Source organism: Lepidochelys kempii, chromosome 15 (assembly GCF_965140265.1).
Source record: "Lepidochelys kempii isolate rLepKem1 chromosome 15, rLepKem1.hap2, whole genome shotgun sequence".
NCBI lineage: Eukaryota > Metazoa > Chordata > Testudines > Cheloniidae > Lepidochelys > Lepidochelys kempii.
The window spans coordinates 25,170,625-25,187,670 of NC_133270.1; the positions used below are offsets into that span (position 1 = coordinate 25,170,625).

General features: G+C 48.3%; 1 protein-coding gene across 14 annotated transcripts in view; it reads left to right on the forward strand.

The window, feature by feature from the left end:
• The window catches only part of SBNO1 (strawberry notch homolog 1), an 88,163-nt gene that overhangs the window by 56,869 nt on the left and 14,248 nt on the right, over positions 1–17,046 (forward strand). The window contains exon 1 of one of the 14 annotated variants that reach the window (XM_073312998.1): positions 13,461–13,689. The exons of 12 other annotated variants lie outside the window; for them this stretch is intronic. In XM_073312998.1, the coding sequence (XP_073169099.1) occupies positions 13,461–13,689 (229 nt within the window). Of the gene's footprint in view, positions 1–13,460; positions 13,690–14,253; positions 15,065–17,046 lie in introns of those variants that run through there. One more of the 14 variants, XM_073312999.1, reaches the window with a different exon arrangement.

Here is a 17,046-nt window from a genome sequence, read left to right on the forward strand (position 1 = left end):
CCGAGCGTCGTGGCTGGCCCAATGGTACCAGCGGGCACTGTGGTCTCTGGCTCGCTCAGTGGCCAGAGCTTTGGAAGCACCATCGGCCTCCCTCTTCAGATCCCCAAGGAAGGAGTCGGTAGGACGTGCATCCTCGGCACTGTTCCTGGAGTCCAACCAGGTGGCAGACCCTCCGGTGCCGGCCAATACCCAGAGCACCACACCGGCTTCTTCTCCCCGCCCGGAGGAAGCGATTGCAGCCCTGCTCCCCTCCTCCCCGCAGGACGACTTCAGGGCCCATGAAGAACTCTTAAAGAGGGTGGCAGCAAGCCTCCACCTCCAGCCAGAGGAGATGGAGGAGCCCTCAGACTCCCTGTTTAACGTGCTGTTCTCGTCGGCACCGGGCAGGGTGGCCTTGCCTCTCCATGAAGGGGTGGCTAAAATTTCAAATGCCCTGTGGCAGACACTGGCCTCATTGGCCCCTATCTCTCAGAGGGCAGAACGCAAGTACTTTGTACCCACTAAAGGGCATGAGTACTTGTATACCCACCCAGCGTCCAACTCCCCGGTGGTCGAGTCGGTCAACCACAGGAAATGGCAGGGTCGACCAGCCTCAACCCCAAAGAACAAAGACTCTTGGACACTGGACTCTTTCAGAAGGAAAATTTATTCATCCTAGAGCTTCCAGTTGCGAGTGGCAAATCATCAGGCTCTCCTGGGCCAGTATGAATTCAATCGGTGGGGCTCCCTGCCCAAGTTTGAGGACTCCCTCCAGGAGTGCGACAGAAAGGAGTTCAAGGTTCTAGTGGAGGAGGGGGCAGCAGCCGCTCGGGCGTTCCTGCAGGCAGCCTCGGATGCTGTGGATACGGCTGCACAATCCATGGCCTCCGTGGTGTCGATGAGATGGGCATCATGGCTCCTGCTCTCTGGGCTTTCCAGCGAGGCGCAGTCCTCCACGCAGGATTTCCTGTTTGATGGGAAAGCCCTGTTTGCGGAGGAGACATATACAAGGCTGCACGGCATGAAAGACTCCCACACAACCCTCCAGACTCTGGGCCTATATGTACCGGCTCTGGCAAAACCTAAATTCAAGTCGCAGCAGGCTCCCACCCAGGCTGCCCTCCCGAAGTATGAGACTGCCCACAAGAAACAGTGGGACTATAAGAGACGCCCTCAGAGGCAGTCTCGGCCGGCCCCCCAGCCTGGCTCCTCTAAGGGCAAGCCGGCGGGGAAAAGGCGCTTTTGACGGGCCACTCGGTGGCACCCTGCCAGTCCTCATCAGGGATCCACCCTCAATAAAGCTCCCCTTCTCCAACCCGTTGTGTGCTTTCCTCCCAGAATGGTCACAGCTAACCTTGGACCAATGGGTCCTCAACACCATCTCCTGGGGTTAAACCCTCCAGTTTACTTCCTCCCCACTCAAAATCCCCCCAATTCTGTCCCTCTTGGGGGAATCCCTCGCACGAAGCTCTGCTCGAGCAGGAGGTGGGGCGGCTCCTAGGACTAGGAGAGGTAGAGGCGGTGCCCAAGGAGTTCATGGGCAAGGGGTATTACTCCTGATACTTCCTTATCCCGAAGGCCAAAGGGGGAGCTCAGAGCCATCTGGACCTGTGAGGTCTGAACCAGTACATGGTGAAACTCAAGTTCCACATGGTTTTCCTGGCCTCCATCATCCCCGCCCTGGAGTCCGGGGACTGGTACACTGCCCTTGATCCATAGGACACATACTTCCACATCCACATATTCGAGGGGCTCAGGCACTTCCTCTGTTTCATGGTGGGACAGAATCACTAGCAATTCATGGTCCTCCCATTTGGTCTGTCCACTTCCCCCAGGGTATTTACAAAATGCATGACGGTGGTAGCAGCCTACCCAGATGGCGGGGGTAGGGGGGATCCAGATATTTCCATATCTGGATGATTGGCTGGTCAAGGGTACCTCCCGGTCACAGGTGAGGGATCACGTGGCGCTCCTACTGTCCACAGGCACTGCCTTGGGCCTGTTGGTAAACAGCACCAAATCCACGTTAGTCCCGGTCCAACGCATAGAGTTTATCAGGGCGCTCCTGGACGCAGCGTCGGCCACAGCCTCTCTCCTGCCAGACAGATTCGAGACCCTGAAAGGTCTCATTGACTTGGTTTCAAAGTTCCTGGTGACAACAGCCAGGGTTTGCCTGCAGCTCTTGGGTCACATGTCAGCGTGCACGTACGTGGTCTGTCACACCAGACTCAGGATGAGGCCCCTCCAACTCTGGTTGGCGTCGAAGTTCTCCCAGGCCACAGACAGGATGGAGAAGGTTCTCACCGTGCCGGACTCTGTGATCACCTCCCTACGGTGGTGGTCCACCCCAAACAACATGCTCCAAGGGGTTCCGTTCAGGGACAGGACCCCATCATTGGAGCTTATTCAGCTTATCCAGCTTATTCTTGACTACCTCCTCCACCTGAGAACCCAGGGCCTGGCACCTTCATCAGTCAAGGTGCACCTGGCTGCCATATTGGCCTTCCATCTGCCAGTGCAGGGGCACACGGTATTTTCCCATGCTATGACTGGCTGGTTCCTCAAGGGGTTGGACTGTCTTTCCCCATATTCTAGACCCTCGGTCCTGCAGGGGGACCTGAACCTGGTGTTGGCTTGTCTCACAGGGCCCCCTTTTGAACCAGTGGCCATGTGCTCCTAGTCTCACCTCTCATGGAAGGTGGCCATCCTGGTTGCAAACTTCTGAGCTGCCGTACATGGTTTTTCATAAAGATAAGGTCCAGCTCCGCCCACACCCCACATTCCTCCCGAAGGTGGTCTCCGCTTCCAACATGGGTCAGGACATTTTTCTACCGGTCCTCTGCCCCAAGCCCCACATGTCCGATGAGGAGCACCGTCTCCACATGCTCCATGTGCGACGGGCTCTGGGTTTCTACCTCGAGCGGACCAAGCCGTTCGGAAAGCCCTCACAACTGTTCGTCGCCTCGGCCGATCGCATGAGGGGCCAGCCGATTTCCGCTCAGTGGCTTTCCAATGGGATCACTTTGTGCATCCGTTCCTGTTATGAGCTGGCAGGTGTCCCCCCACTGCCCATTGTGAGGGCACACTCGACTCAAGCGCAGGCCTCGTCGGCTTCCTTTATTGCCCATGTCCCCATTCAGGACATCTGTAGGGCTGCCACATGGTTTTCAGTTCACACGTTCACCTCGCACTATGCGATTGTCTCCCAAACCAGGGATGATGCTGGGTTCGGCAGGGCTGTCCTCCATCCTGGGAACTTGTGAACTCCTACCCACCTCCAACAGATATAGCTTGGAATTTCCTATTGTGGAATACACGTGAGCAATCGCTGGAAGAAGAAAAGACAGTTACCTTTTTCATAACTGGTGTTCTTCGAGATGTGTTGCTCATGTCAACTCCACATCCCGCCCTCCTTCCCCTCTGTCGGAGTTGTCTGGCAAGAAGGAACTGAGGGTGGGGGTAGTGTGCAGCTCCCCTTACACCGCGCCAGGCAGGTGCCACTCCAGCAATTGCGGGGGGCGCTCCCCCCATATGGGTACTGCTGTGGGGGAAACTTCCGGCACTGGTGCACATGGCGAGCACGCACACCTATTGTGGAATAGACATGAGCAACGCATTGGCAGAGACTCCGCCGATTAGAAGGCATGAGATGCACTGTCCTAGGGATGGGGGTTCCATGACCACCACTCCCAAGAGGAGGAGGCGGGTGGTGGTGGTCGGGGACTCTCTCCTCAGGGGGACTGAGTCATCTATCTGCCGCCCCGACCAGGAAAACCAAGAAGTTTGCTGTTTGCCAGGAGCTAGGATTCATGATGTGACAGAGAGACTGCCGAGACTCATCAAGCCCTCAGATTGCTACCCCTTCCTGCTTCTCCACGTGGGCACCAATGATACTGCCAAGAATGACCTTGAGCGGATCACTGCAGACTACGTGGCTCTGGGAAGAAGGATAAAGGAGTTTGAGATGCAAGTGGTGTTCTCATCCATCCTCCCCGTGGAAGGAAAAGGCCTGGGTAGAGACCGTCGAATCGTGGAAGTCAACAAATGGCTACGCAGGTGGTGTCGGAGAGAAGACTTTGGATTCTTTGACCATGGGATGGTGTTCCAAGAAGGAGGAGTGCTAGCAGAGATGGGCTCCACCTAACGAAGAGAGGGAAGAGCATCTTCGCAAGCAGGCTGGCTAACCTAGTGAGGAGGGCTTTAACCTAGGTTCACCGGGGGAAGGAGACCAAAGCCCTGAGGTAAGTGGGGATGTGGGATACTGGGAGGAAGCAAGAGCAAGAAAGCGCGAAAGGGGCGGGTTCCTGCCTCATACTAAGAAAGGAGGACAAACAGCAAGTTATCTCAAGTGCCTATACACAAATGCAAGAAGCCTGGGAAACAAGCAGGGAGAACTGGAAGTCCTGGCACAGTCAAGGAATTATGATGTGATTGGAATAACAGAGACTTGGTGGGATAACTCACATGACTGGAGTACTGTCATGGATGGATATAAACTGTTCAGGAAGGACAGGCAGGGCAGAAAAGGTGGGGGAGTTGCACTGTATGTAAGGGAGCAGTATGACTGCTCAGAGCTCGGGTAAGAAGCTGCAGAAAGACCTGAGTGTCTCTGGATTAAGTTTAGAAGCGTGAGCAACAAGGGTGATGTTGTGGTGGGAGTCTGCTATAGACCACCAGACCAGGGGGATGAGGTGGATGAGGCTTTCTTCTGGCAACTAACGGAAGTTACTAGATCGCAGGCCCTGGTTCTTACGGGAGACTTCAATCACCCTATCTGCTGGGAGAGCAATACAGCGGTGCACAGACAATCCAGGAAGTTTTTGGAAAGGGTAGGGGACAATTTCCTGGTGCAAGTGCTGGAGGAACCAACTAGGGGCAGACCTTGACCTGCTGCTCACAAACCAGGAAGAATTAGTAGGGGAAGCAAAAGTGGATGGGAACCTGGGAAGCAGTGACCATGAGATGGTTGAGTTCAGGATCCTGACACAGGCAAGAAAGGAGAGCAGCAGAATATGGACCCTGGACTTCAGAAAAGCAGACTTTGACTCCCTCAGGGAACTGATGGGCAGGATCCCCTGGGAGAATAACAAGAGAGGGAAAGGCGTCCAGGAGAGCTGGCTGTATTTTAAAATATCCTTATTGAGGTTACAGGGACAAACCATCCCGATGTGTAGAAAGAAGAGTAAATATGGCAGGTGACCAGCTTGGCTCAACAGTAAAATCCTTGCTGATCTTAAACACAAAAAAGAAGCTTACAAGAAGTGGAAGATTGGACAAATGACCAGGGAAGAGTATAAAAAAATATTGCTCGGGCATGCAGGAGTGAAATCAGGAAGGCCAAATCACACCTGGAGTTGCAGCTAGCAAGAGATGTTAAGAGTAACAAGAAGGGTTTCTTCAGGTATGTTAGCAACAAGAAGAAAGTCAAGGAAAGTGTGGGCCCCTGACTGAATGAGGGAGGCAACCTAGTGACAGAGGATGTGGAAAAAGCTAATGTACTCAATGCTTTTTTTGCCTCTGTCTTCACGAACAAGGTCAGCTCCCAGACTGCTGCACTGGGCAGCACAGCATGGGGAGAAGGTGACCAGCCCTCTGTGAAGAAAGAAGTGGTTCGGGACTATTTAGAAAAGCTGGACGAGCACAAGTGGGGCTGGATGCACTGCATCCGAGAGTGCTAAAGGAGTTGGCGGATGTGATTGCAGAGCCATTGGCCATTATCTTTGAAAACTCATGGTGATCGGGGAAGGTCCCGGACAACTGGAAAAAGGCTAATGTAGTGCCCATCTTTAAAAAAGGGAAGAAGGAGAATCCTGGGAACTACAGGCCAGTCAGCCTCACCTCAGTCCCTGGAAAAATCATGGAGCAGGTCCTCAAGGAATCAATTCTGAAGCACTTAGAGGAGAGGAAAGTGATCAGGAACAGTCAGCATGGATTCACCAAGGGCAAGTCATGCCTGACTAATCTAATTGCCTTCTATGACGAGATAACTGGCTCTGTGGATGAGGGGAAAGCAGTGGACGTGTTGTTCCTTGACTTTAGCAAAGCTTTTGACATGGTCTCCCACAGTATTCTTGATAGCAAGTTAAAGAAATATGGGCTGGATGAATGGACTATAAGGTGGATAGAAAGCTGGCTAGATTGTCGGGCTCAGCGGGTAGTGATCAATGGCTCCATGTCTATTTGGTAGCCGGTATCAAGTGGAGTGCTCCTAGGGTCAGTCCTCAGGCCGGTTTTGTTCAATATCTTCATTAATGATCTGGAGGATGGTGTGGATTGCACCCTTAGCACGTTTGCAGATGACACTACACTCGGAGGAGAGGTAGATATGCTGGAGGGTAGGGATAGGATACAGAGGGCCCTAGACAAATTAGAGGCTTGGGCCAAAAGAAATCTGATGAGGTTCAACAAGGAGAAGTGCAGAGTCCTGCACTTAGGACGGAAGAATCCCATGCACCGCTACAGACTAGGGACCGAATGGCTAGGCAACAGTTCTGCAAAAAAGGACCTAGGGGTTAGAGCGGACGAGAAGCTGGATATGAGTCAACAGTGTGCCAGTGTTGCCAAGAAGGCCAATGGCATTTTGGGATGTATAAGTAGGGGCATTGCCCTCAGATCGAGGGACGTGATCGTTCCCCTCTATTAGACATTGGTGAGGCCTCATCTGGAGTACTGTGTCTAGTTTTGGGCCCCACACTACAAGAAGGATGTGGAAAAATTGGAAAACGTCCAGCAGAGGGCAACAAAAATGATTAGGGGACTGGAACATATGACTTATGAGGAGAGGCTGAGGGAACTGGGATTGTTTAGTCTGCGGAAGAGAAGAGTGAGGGAGGATTTGATAGCTGCTTTCAACTACCTGAAAGGGAGTTCCAAAGAGGATGGATCTAGACTGTTCTCAGAGGTAGCAGATGACAGAACAAGGAGTAATGGTCTCAAGTTGCAGTGGGGGAAGTTTAGGTTGGATATTAGGAAAAACTTTTTCACTAGGAGGATGGTGAAACACTGGAATGCGTTACCTAGGGAGGTGGTGGAATCTCCTTCCTTAGAAGTTTTTAAGGTCAGGCTTGACAAAGCCCTAGCTGGGATGATTTAGTTGGGGATTCTGCTTTGAGGAGGGGGTTGGACTAGATGATCTCCTGAGGTCCCTTCCAACCCTGATATTCTACGATTCTATGATTCCATGATCTCGAAGAACACCATTTAGGGAAAAGGTAACTATCTTTTATTAATGTTAACACTGGGAGCAGGAGTGTGGCGGGGGTGCTAAGAAAACAGTCCCTTATTTTTAAAATACAATGTTGGCAACTCTACTGCCAGGCCAGAACTCCCCAGCACTTCCTTACAGTCCCTGGCGTCTGTGCCCCAGCAGTGCTGGTCCCATCCTTTCCCATCACTGTCTTCAGGAGGGGTAGATATAGGCAGATCCCCTGCTGTTACAAAGCAAACTAATCCAAAAGTTCATCCCTGTTCTTGTTTTCTGTTGTATTTTGCGCTGGACATCCAGGGTTTGTCTGCCCTCTATCCTGGAGAGCCGTTAGAGTGCTGGCATCCCACAGCGCCAGGAGCCTCAGAGCTGAGTGAACAAGAGGGGAAAGGATTCTTAGTCAGGCTCTTTAGCTGGTTTTGTTCACACCTGTCACTTAGATTCCAGGCAAAGAGCTGGGCGGGGTGGGAAAGGGAAGATGTGCTCTGTGTTCAAGATTCTAGACACACAATTGCGTGACTGAGGTTTAAGAAATCTCTCACTTCAGTTCTCTGGTGCTCCAAGGAGACCTCCAGCAAACCAGAGAAGACCAGACTTGATACTCCTAATATTTCCAAGTAGCAGCAGCAGCAAGGCCCCTTTATTTTAACCCCCTCAGGCTTTTGTTACACATTCAGAAAGAGGCCTTTGGACAGTGTTCTATTTTACTGGTCACTTCTATGGCAGAATCCAGGGGACATGGGCCTGATAAACAGAGAGAACCTGGAGTCAGAGATGCAGACAGGGAGGGAGCACCCAACTGTCTGCCTGGCAGGACTGTTCCACTTGGCAGGAAGATGAAGGACTCAGGCATGGGAGAGAAACAAGATTATCCTAGGGCTGGAAGGGAGAGTCAGTCTCCCCAGAGCTAGTGAGGGGATAGGGCTGGGTTGGGAAGAAGTCTGTTTTGGGGAAGTTTGGAGAGAGAGGCTGTCTGGGGGATCAGGAGAGAGGGGGATCAGGAGAGAAAGGCTGTCTGGGGGAGCAGGGAATCAGGACTCTTGGACTTCACTCCCCATCAGCTGCTGCTAGTTTTGTGGCGTAACCGCTCTGTATCTGAATTCACCACTCTGTGAAGTGGGAGTTGTGAGATTTAATGCATTATTGTTTGTAAAAGGCTTTGAGATCTCTGGGTGCTTTATAAAAAAGGGCCAAGTGTTGTTATCAGAAGGGTGAATCTACCAGATAGATGCGGAGTATTGAGCAACACTTTACACAATGCAACATCTAAGAAAAGACATTAAGCAAAGATCCTCAGAAAAAAGCCACTAGCCTAACTAATGTCCAGAGAACTTGCAAGAGACAGATTCTCTCATGCATTCTCCTCTGCTTGCAACCCTCTTGTTTCCCACTGCCTAGCTTCTCAAATGGTTCCATTCTGTCTATAACCAGCACAGGCTCTGCAGACTGCTGCACACTTTAAGCAACAAGAAGCATGACAAAGAAAGAAACTACATCTAGTACTAAAGACACATGGCGTGGGATTTCAGCAAGGGGAGGGAAATCTTGTTGGATAGGAGCAATAAGTGGTGATGGTAGGAAATGAGAGGTAGCTGTATGTGGAACAGAAGCCTTGTGAGTGTAAGAAAGCTGGGAGGCTTTGGGAAAATTATGTTTGGGGTGGAATATCAAGGCCCCACACACTGGAGGCACAGAAAGGGAATACGATGATCTGTCTTCACCAGAGATGCCTTCACTAGTCACCACTGAAGAGCCATTAGAGATTATTAGGCAAATGATCACCATTTGTGGAAGTTCCTAAATATGTTTTTACCCAGCAGACTTGGAAGCAGTTGTATGTTTGTAAAGATAGCCGATAAAAGCTCTGGAGGAGCTGTCATCAACTTGTGGCTCAGTAATTTGTGCTTTGAAAAGTCTCTAAAGACATATTTACATGAGACCTCAAGAGCTCATTTTACCACCTCTCATATACAATTTATGTAATTATTATATTGCATATAATTATTTATTTGCATATATTCTATATGATTATTTGATTATAAGTATTTCTAGGTCCTTAAAATCTTGGGGATATTTACAAAAATGATTGAATATAAATTCCTTCCAGAAAAGGGACAAAGCTCTAATTTCTTCCCCTCACTTCCAGCTGGTATGTATGTTTCCCCAGCAGGTAAAGCGTTAATGTTAAAACACACACAACTTAATTAGTTCAAATTAACCAAATTAGTTCAATTGATATTAACACCCACTAGCAGTTTTTTACACAAATCACAGTGGCAAAGAAATGCCGAGCTTTTGATGCTCCACCTTTAATTCCTCTAATTTAATGACAGGTTTCAGAGTAGCAGCCGTGTTAGTCTGTATTCGCAAAAAGAAAAGGAGGACTTGTGGCACCTTAGAGACTAACCAATTTATTTGAGTGTAAGCTTTCGTGAGCTACAGCTCACTTCATCCAGCTCACGAAAGCTTATGCTCAAATAAATTGGTTAGTCTCTAAGGTGCCACAAGTCCTCCTTTTCTAATTTAATGGTTTAACCCTATAGGATAATAAACATGGCTACTTTGCACTCGGCTATTGCTTTCTATTTGTAGCTCTCCACGTGCTTTATGTAGCTAGATCTACATAATTATTATTATTTTACATTATTTTCAGAGATGATAGAGAGGTTACTAGTCTCATTTCACAACTGGTGAACATACACAACTCTCACTGAGGTCAGTGGGAACTAAGGATGTTCAGCGCCTGTGAAAATCAGGCCACTTGTGACTTTAGACTGTAGTCCATCAAAGCAGGGATGGTCTTTTTTCTGTGTTTGTACAGCAACCTGAACAATAAGATACCAAACCCAACTGGGGGCTTTGGGCACTACCATCATATAAATATTTACTACTGTTTGCTACTGTGACTACAGGTCACACAGGAAGTCATTGGCAGAGGTGAGACATTAACTCAGGTGTCCTGGCACCCTAACCCAATACACAATCTAACAGATCACAGCTACAAAGGAGTTACCACCTATGAGTGCTGCACCAGACGTGTTTTATGTCAGGTGAACTTTGAATTCCTTTGGTTTGGGTTTTAGTCTTATAACATCATTTAAATGTAGTTTGTGTGTGTTTCTTTCCAAAAGCTAGAGGGATGTAGGATCCAGTCCTGCAGTACTTTCTCAGGAAAAACTCAGCAGAAGCTTTTGCCTAAAAAGAGCTGGGCCCTTACTAATGCTGTATATTTCTGTAGGGTGCCCAATGGCCTTGGAGGAAGGGGGTTGAGAAACACTGATAATGGAAATAAAGAAAGTACACAGAAGGAGAAGAACCAGGTGAGGGGTCACACAGCTTATGTCTTTCAGATAGTGCAGTAGTATTTGGAAATGTAACTGCATGTAAGGGGGCCAGAAACAAGGTGTATAGAGAGGAGGAGATGATTTAGTGGAGACTAGCCCCACTTATGGCCTTTTCTCCTTTGATTAAAAAAAATTAAGAACACATTCTTATTTTAAGTCACTCCTGCCTTCAGAGTGTGAGTGTTGGGAGAGAACATCAAACTCATGTAACACACTGGTTCTGTAGGACATGTCCCCTTCTAGTGGCTGGCCTACATAGGGATTAAAAGCCCACTACTGCTACCAGTTAACAGTCAGCTCAGGTGGTGGAGACGTGATTTTGGTGCAGAAGGTTCCCAGCTTCTATCTCTGCTGGGTGTCCCATGAATAGAGGTTATTGCACCTGACAGGTGCTGGATGGAGAACAATGGAAGTGATGTCCTCTGTTTGCAGAATGTGGACCCCAGCAACATGACCTGACCCTCACCTGAAGGCAGTATCTCTGAGGGAATTCGGCTCTGGTATCCTTGCTACAATTGCCAACAAGGTAGATTGTTGGGATGGTGTTTTTTGTTGCAGTCACAAATGATTAAACGGAGACCACTATTTTTACATGGACCACAGACCATTAGACAGATGGGAACAACTTTTGGTCACTTTGTACCCAAGCCAACTTCACTGGGGGCTGCCCAGAGTGAAAAGTCAGAACAAAAGGTAGCCAGTCAAGCCAAGCAAAGTTGACATGTATTGCAGGTGCCAAAACTTAAGGGTCTGATTTTCTGTGGTCTTGCACCTTGTGTTGTCATTTACAGCTGAGCCAAGAGAGTTGCAGAGTTGATGTAAAATCCTATTGTTCTGACAGGGTATCAATAGACACCCACTTTGCACAGGTGTCAGTGATGGAGAATCCGGCTCTAAATTCTTGACAGCTTCCTATCAGTGGAGAAAGAAAAAAAGGGAGTGCTCAAAAAAGTAGAAGGGTCCCTCTACACCTTGTACTACTGTATTCTAAAGAGAGATGTTTTCATAGGGTCTTTGCTATTTTGAAGACATTTATTATGTATTATTATGTAAATATACAATGCATAGGAGCATTGTATATTTTTAAGCTGTCAGTGTAAGAACCAGGTAAACCACCCAGACTCTAATTCTCCAAGGCCCTGCAGTTGTTTACACTAATGCAGAGTGGCTGTAGAATACTACTAACTGGGAAAGGCACCATTGTACACCTACTTCATAGACGTGTAAAGGACTGCAGCAGGGTCAGGGCAATGGAGAATCAGGCCCACAAAGAGCAAGGCCAAGAATTGTGTGTTTCTGCAAAGTTTTACAAGCATTCGAGGGATCATTGTAAACACAATTATTTCCAAATCCTGCAGCAAAGTTTCAGGGACAGTCAGGCATCAATTTGCAAAGTGCTGGTTAGGGGGTTTAGCTGTGTGACTCCTGTTGACTTTGATGAGAATTGCGCTGCCAAGCTTTACTCGCCACTTTGAAAATATGGGGTAAAAAGCATATAATTCTGTGCCTTAGGCTTTCAGGCCCTGTGATAACAGAGTACAGCACACATCAGTTGTTTAAGCAATAGTCCTCACCACTCTGGGCTCCACTGCCCTAACTTGAGATGCATTTGGAGTTGAAAGTGATACTTCAGAACATCCAGATGATTTATTTTACAGTAGATCAGGCATCAGCCATGATTATTCCTATTAGACAGTGCCCTTTTGTAGTGTTTAGTGGGTAGAACAGGGGAGTGGAGCTCAGAGACTTGAGTTGCAGTTCCTGTTGTGTGACCTTACACAAATTGTTTAACCTCTGTGACTCAGTTTCTCCACCTATAAAATGGAGATCACACCTACCTTCCTTTGTAAAGCACTAATGAAATGGAAGATGATATAGGCCCAATTCTGTGCCATGTAAGTCAAGGGGAGGCTGCCATTAAAAAGGAACGGGATTGGGCCCCATCTGGTTGTAAAATATTAGTAGAAATTATAACAGTGTTACAGCCTTCTCAGAGTGACACTCGTACAATGGAAATGCCATGTAATGTGAAAGTTCCAGCATGGTGCTTAATTACAGTTGCAGAACCCACTAGAAAAGGCAGTCAGCCAGACTCTGATCAATTACACTCAGGTAAATCTGGAATCATTTGAACTGAATATCCCACAGGTTTACTGTGGATAAATCTGAGGATAACTGTTGCAATTAAATCAATCCCATCGTCTGAATGAGTTTTGGGGTCACAGATTGGTGTTTCTAAGACTTTTTAAAATTTTGTAAACTTTAGCATTCTGAATTGGCGTGGAAATTTATTTTTCATGACCACGTCTTTGCAAACAGAAAACCAGTTAATTATTATTATTATCATCTAGTTTTGTCTTTATTAAAACTCTCAGTTGCTGCAGTCTATATTAACCTTCAACCTCTGATCAGACCAAACTGATGGTCAGACAGAAACGGTATTTAGTATATAAAATAACTGAAAAGAACACCTGTTTCACTTTATTAGGAGAATTGAAAAGAATGTTTTCTAACTTATTAGCAGATATTGCCCACCACTCAAATTAATTGGAAAGATTATAATATTACATTTTTAAAAATACAGATTATTGCCTAATCTCCCGCAAAAACCCATCCCAGCCACCCTAAAACAAATCCAGCTCTTTTTATCCTTTAAAGAAAGCCCGTTCAACACTTCCCCACACCCCGAACCCCCCCCTTTGAACAAGTTACAGGATAAGCTTTCAACCCAAAAGTTCTGCCAAAAGTTTCTGAAGTTAATTTAAAACCCCATGTTATTTAAAACAATAACAACCCCCAGAGCGCTATTGTTTGCTCTTTAAAAATCAAAATGATCCCCCCCCAGCAATAAAAATCTAAAGTGCTCTGGGCGAGGAGGACCCTGGCTGGGAGAGACGTGTGAATGCCTTTTCTCCCCTAAAGTTTTTGGATGCATGTCTCCTAATGATGTATGGATGATATATTGCATTGTGGGTGTCAATATAAGTGACGGCCATATTTGCCGGTGCTGCTACCGCTGTAAACAACCCAAAGTGTCTGGGAGACACAGAGACGCTCCACGGAGTGTCGGGGCATTTCTCTTTCTTGCCTTTGCCATGTCTCTAGGAATGTCTTACAAGCCCAACCTGAACGCCCACCTCCCCGGGGCTTCCATCAACCAGGGTAAGTCTCCGACGGCAACTGGAGGGCAAGTTTCCCAGCCCCGTTTCGGAGGCGCAAGCAGAGCGCCGCGGTGCAGCGCGGATACCTGGGGAAAGCCCCGGACTGTAGTTTTTGTCCAGTTCTAGACGTAGGGTCAGATTCCCCGGAGCTGATTCATATCCGCCATTATTACTAATCACCCGCGGCGCGGCGCTGCCCTGCCCGAGGAGCAAACTTCGGCTCCCCCGCCGCCGCCGCCCCTCCCCGGGCCCCGCGGCGCCCCGCGCCCCGCCGGGCGCCCAGGTGCCGGCCGCCTCCGCGCGGCGCCGCTCGGTCGGTGGCTCTTTGGATCCGGCCGTTCGCTTTCCTCCATGATCGCCTCCCCAGGGCTGCTGATTGATCTGGATCAGGAATATTCTGTGCGCGGCTCAGCCGCGACCGCTGCTGGCGGGACGCTGCAAGTGCCTGGCCGCGCGCGGTGCGGGAGCCCCGCTTCCCTCTGCTCTCCGGGGCTGGGGGGCTCGCGCCCCGAGTGACCCCCCCCCTTTCTGCAGGGCTGCGCCCCGGAGCCGCTTTGAAACAGCCCCCTCCGCCCCGCCCCGAAACGGCCCCCTCTCCACCAGGGTTTGCCCTCAGGGGAGAGTCACTCAAAGTGCTGGAGTCTGGAGATTAGCCTGGGCTGGATAAGTCTCCCCCTACCAGCAGGAGACTCAGTTAGGAGCTTTGGAGAGCTTAATTTTTGTGAACGAGGGCCTCCTTTTTATTTCATTTTATTTTTTCTGTCAGTGCTTGTTTTTATTCCCCATCTTTTCCACCCCCTGCAAAGTTACTGGGGTGGAGTGAACTTTTTTATTTTCAAAGGTAACCGTCATTTAAAAAAAAAAAAAATTCTGCGGTGGACTTTGCTGCGTGTATGGGGGTGCGTGTGTAATTTGGAAAATTCGGAAGAAAGCAGCTGCAATTCACTGTGGGATATTTCAGATGATCCCGTATATCTGCACAAGACGGATATTAAAACAAAAAATGGAGAAGTTGTCTGTAACCGTTCTGGTTTTAACAGCTCGCTCACACATATAGTGTCTACAGGTCTGACATCAAAATATCAACAGGAAGAAATGTGACTAAAAAAAAAAAAAGGCAGAGAGAGAAGTTTTGATGTTTTAGAAGGCGGTGGAAATATACTTCAGTGGTTTTGCAGCACTGTCTGTCATTCTGTTCCTGGGGTATTGATGAGCTAAAGGGATTAATTACATGTACCCCAAAGAAGCTGATGACAATGACCGGCAATTATAGCAGATCTCATTTTGCTGTAAGGAATTGTCACCAGCTGACAGAGAAGAAATGAACTGCAGCCTTGATCCTGCAAACACCTACACATGAGAATAGCTTGAAGCATGTGAGTAGCTGACTTAAATGGGTACTCAGGTGTGTACAATGAAGCATGTAAGTATTTGCAGGATCATGGCCTGAGATCAGTGTGCTACTTTTTAAAAAAAAGCCAGGAAAAAGGCATGTTCCTGACTTCAGATTCTTGTGACATACTAAAGCAATGTCACCAGAAAGAACCAAGCGATGGAACTGTTCCTTTTTGTGTCTCACTGCAGCCAGTGTCTCATTCTCTAAAATACCTCCATAGAAGAGCAGGGACACTGAGCTTTTTGTTTTGATTTTTGGCTTACGTCATGGAGCGAGAGGAAAACACAAGGCTAACTGCACTTCAGATGAAAGCAACGGCTAAGACCATGGCAAACATGTTACTGAGACTATTGGTTTAAGTAACTTGGAAAGTTCTTTCTGTGATTTTTGTCGCTATCATTGTTCTGTCTATATGCTCTCTAATGATCCATGCCATGATTCAGGCTGTACGTTTCTTTCATTCAGTTTGTCCTCCTTTTTTAATGGCTTTTCAGCAGTCCCCTGTGAGGCTTCAGTGATCCCCGAACTTGTGCTTGTTTGATTCATGTTGTCCTTAACACCCACAGACTCTTTGCAAGGAAAAATATTTTAGTCAGTATCCAAAATGGGCTCTCTCTTTCTCTCCATCTCCTGCCATTATCCCTCATGCACCAGCCCTTCCTCTAGCTAGTGGCGATGCCAGCATGATGGCCTGAGGCCAAGGGAGTTAGACAAAGCATTCCTTGCAGGGGCACACATTGCATTCACAGTGATGTGATTACAAATGGCTTCCCTCCTTGCTGGACCCTAATTCTGAGTTTCAGGAGGTTCCTTCTCTATTGTGTTTAAATTAAATGCCACCAGCTCAGCTAGAAGTGGAAATCCTGGGTTTGCTTCCAAACCCGGGGCTAGAGCATCCCTTTCCTTTGTATTCTGTGAAGGGGCTGAAAGCAGGACATCTGTCCCTTTGGCCTGAGATCGGCTCTGCAGAAGCTGCTCTGCGGAAACTTGGAGTGATTGGGGCTCAGGGCTTTGAGGGGATGCGGCCAGCTGGGGGTACCTATATAATAATGCCGAAGCTCTGTGCTGCAGGGTTTTTGGTGCAAGTGGGACTAGAGGGGCTGTGGTGCCATGTTTCTGAAGTCTGTGTCTTCACTGCACAGCTAACGTGTGTTATCTACGCTCTGGTTAATTCCTCTCAACTAAGTCTAGCTCAAGTGAGAGTGGCCACTCTACAAAATAGCATGTGAGCTACCTGGGGTGGTTGTATTAGCAGCTGATGAGTTCTGCTAACCTGAGCTGCAGACTATCCCACCAGGCAGGCCAGCCAACTCCAGTTAAAAGGTCCACCACCCTGGGTTTTTGTGTGTGGATGGGTCTCGAATTAGGGACAATGCTCAGGTTATAAACCAAGTTACTTGTGCAGTGAAGGCAAGCCTTGAGAGAGAGGAGAGTTGCCATAGGAGCAGGGAGGGCTGCAAAGGGTGAATGGGAGATCTTGGGATGACTGTGGGGATTCCCTGCAGATCTTGGGATGGCTGTGTAAGGAAAGTCTGTCTACTCCACAGGTAATTTAAACCCCTTCCCCAGCTATATGATACCGGGGGCACTCCAGGGGCCTGATTCTCCACTGCCTTGCAGCTTTGTCATTTACACTCATTCAAAGAGAGAGTAATTTGCTTCCAAAGGGGAATTTTACACCTTGCTTTGCCCAGACTTGAGTGATGATGCAAAGCTCAGGGCAGTTGGGGTTTAGGCCCCAGGTGATTAAACTTGCAGTGTTTTTCCAGGTATCTGTAGTCTTCCCATGGGACTTTCCACTCTGGAGCCTGGGCTCTTGTGGTATAACGTTCAGTGCTGGTCCTGTGTTTATAAACCAGCCCCTCACAGACAAGTTCTTAATCTCAAACACTAAACCTTCTGTTTTTTAAGGTCCTCTTTATTATCTCACTCGCTTTTTTTGTTTTGTTTAGTTTAAACAGG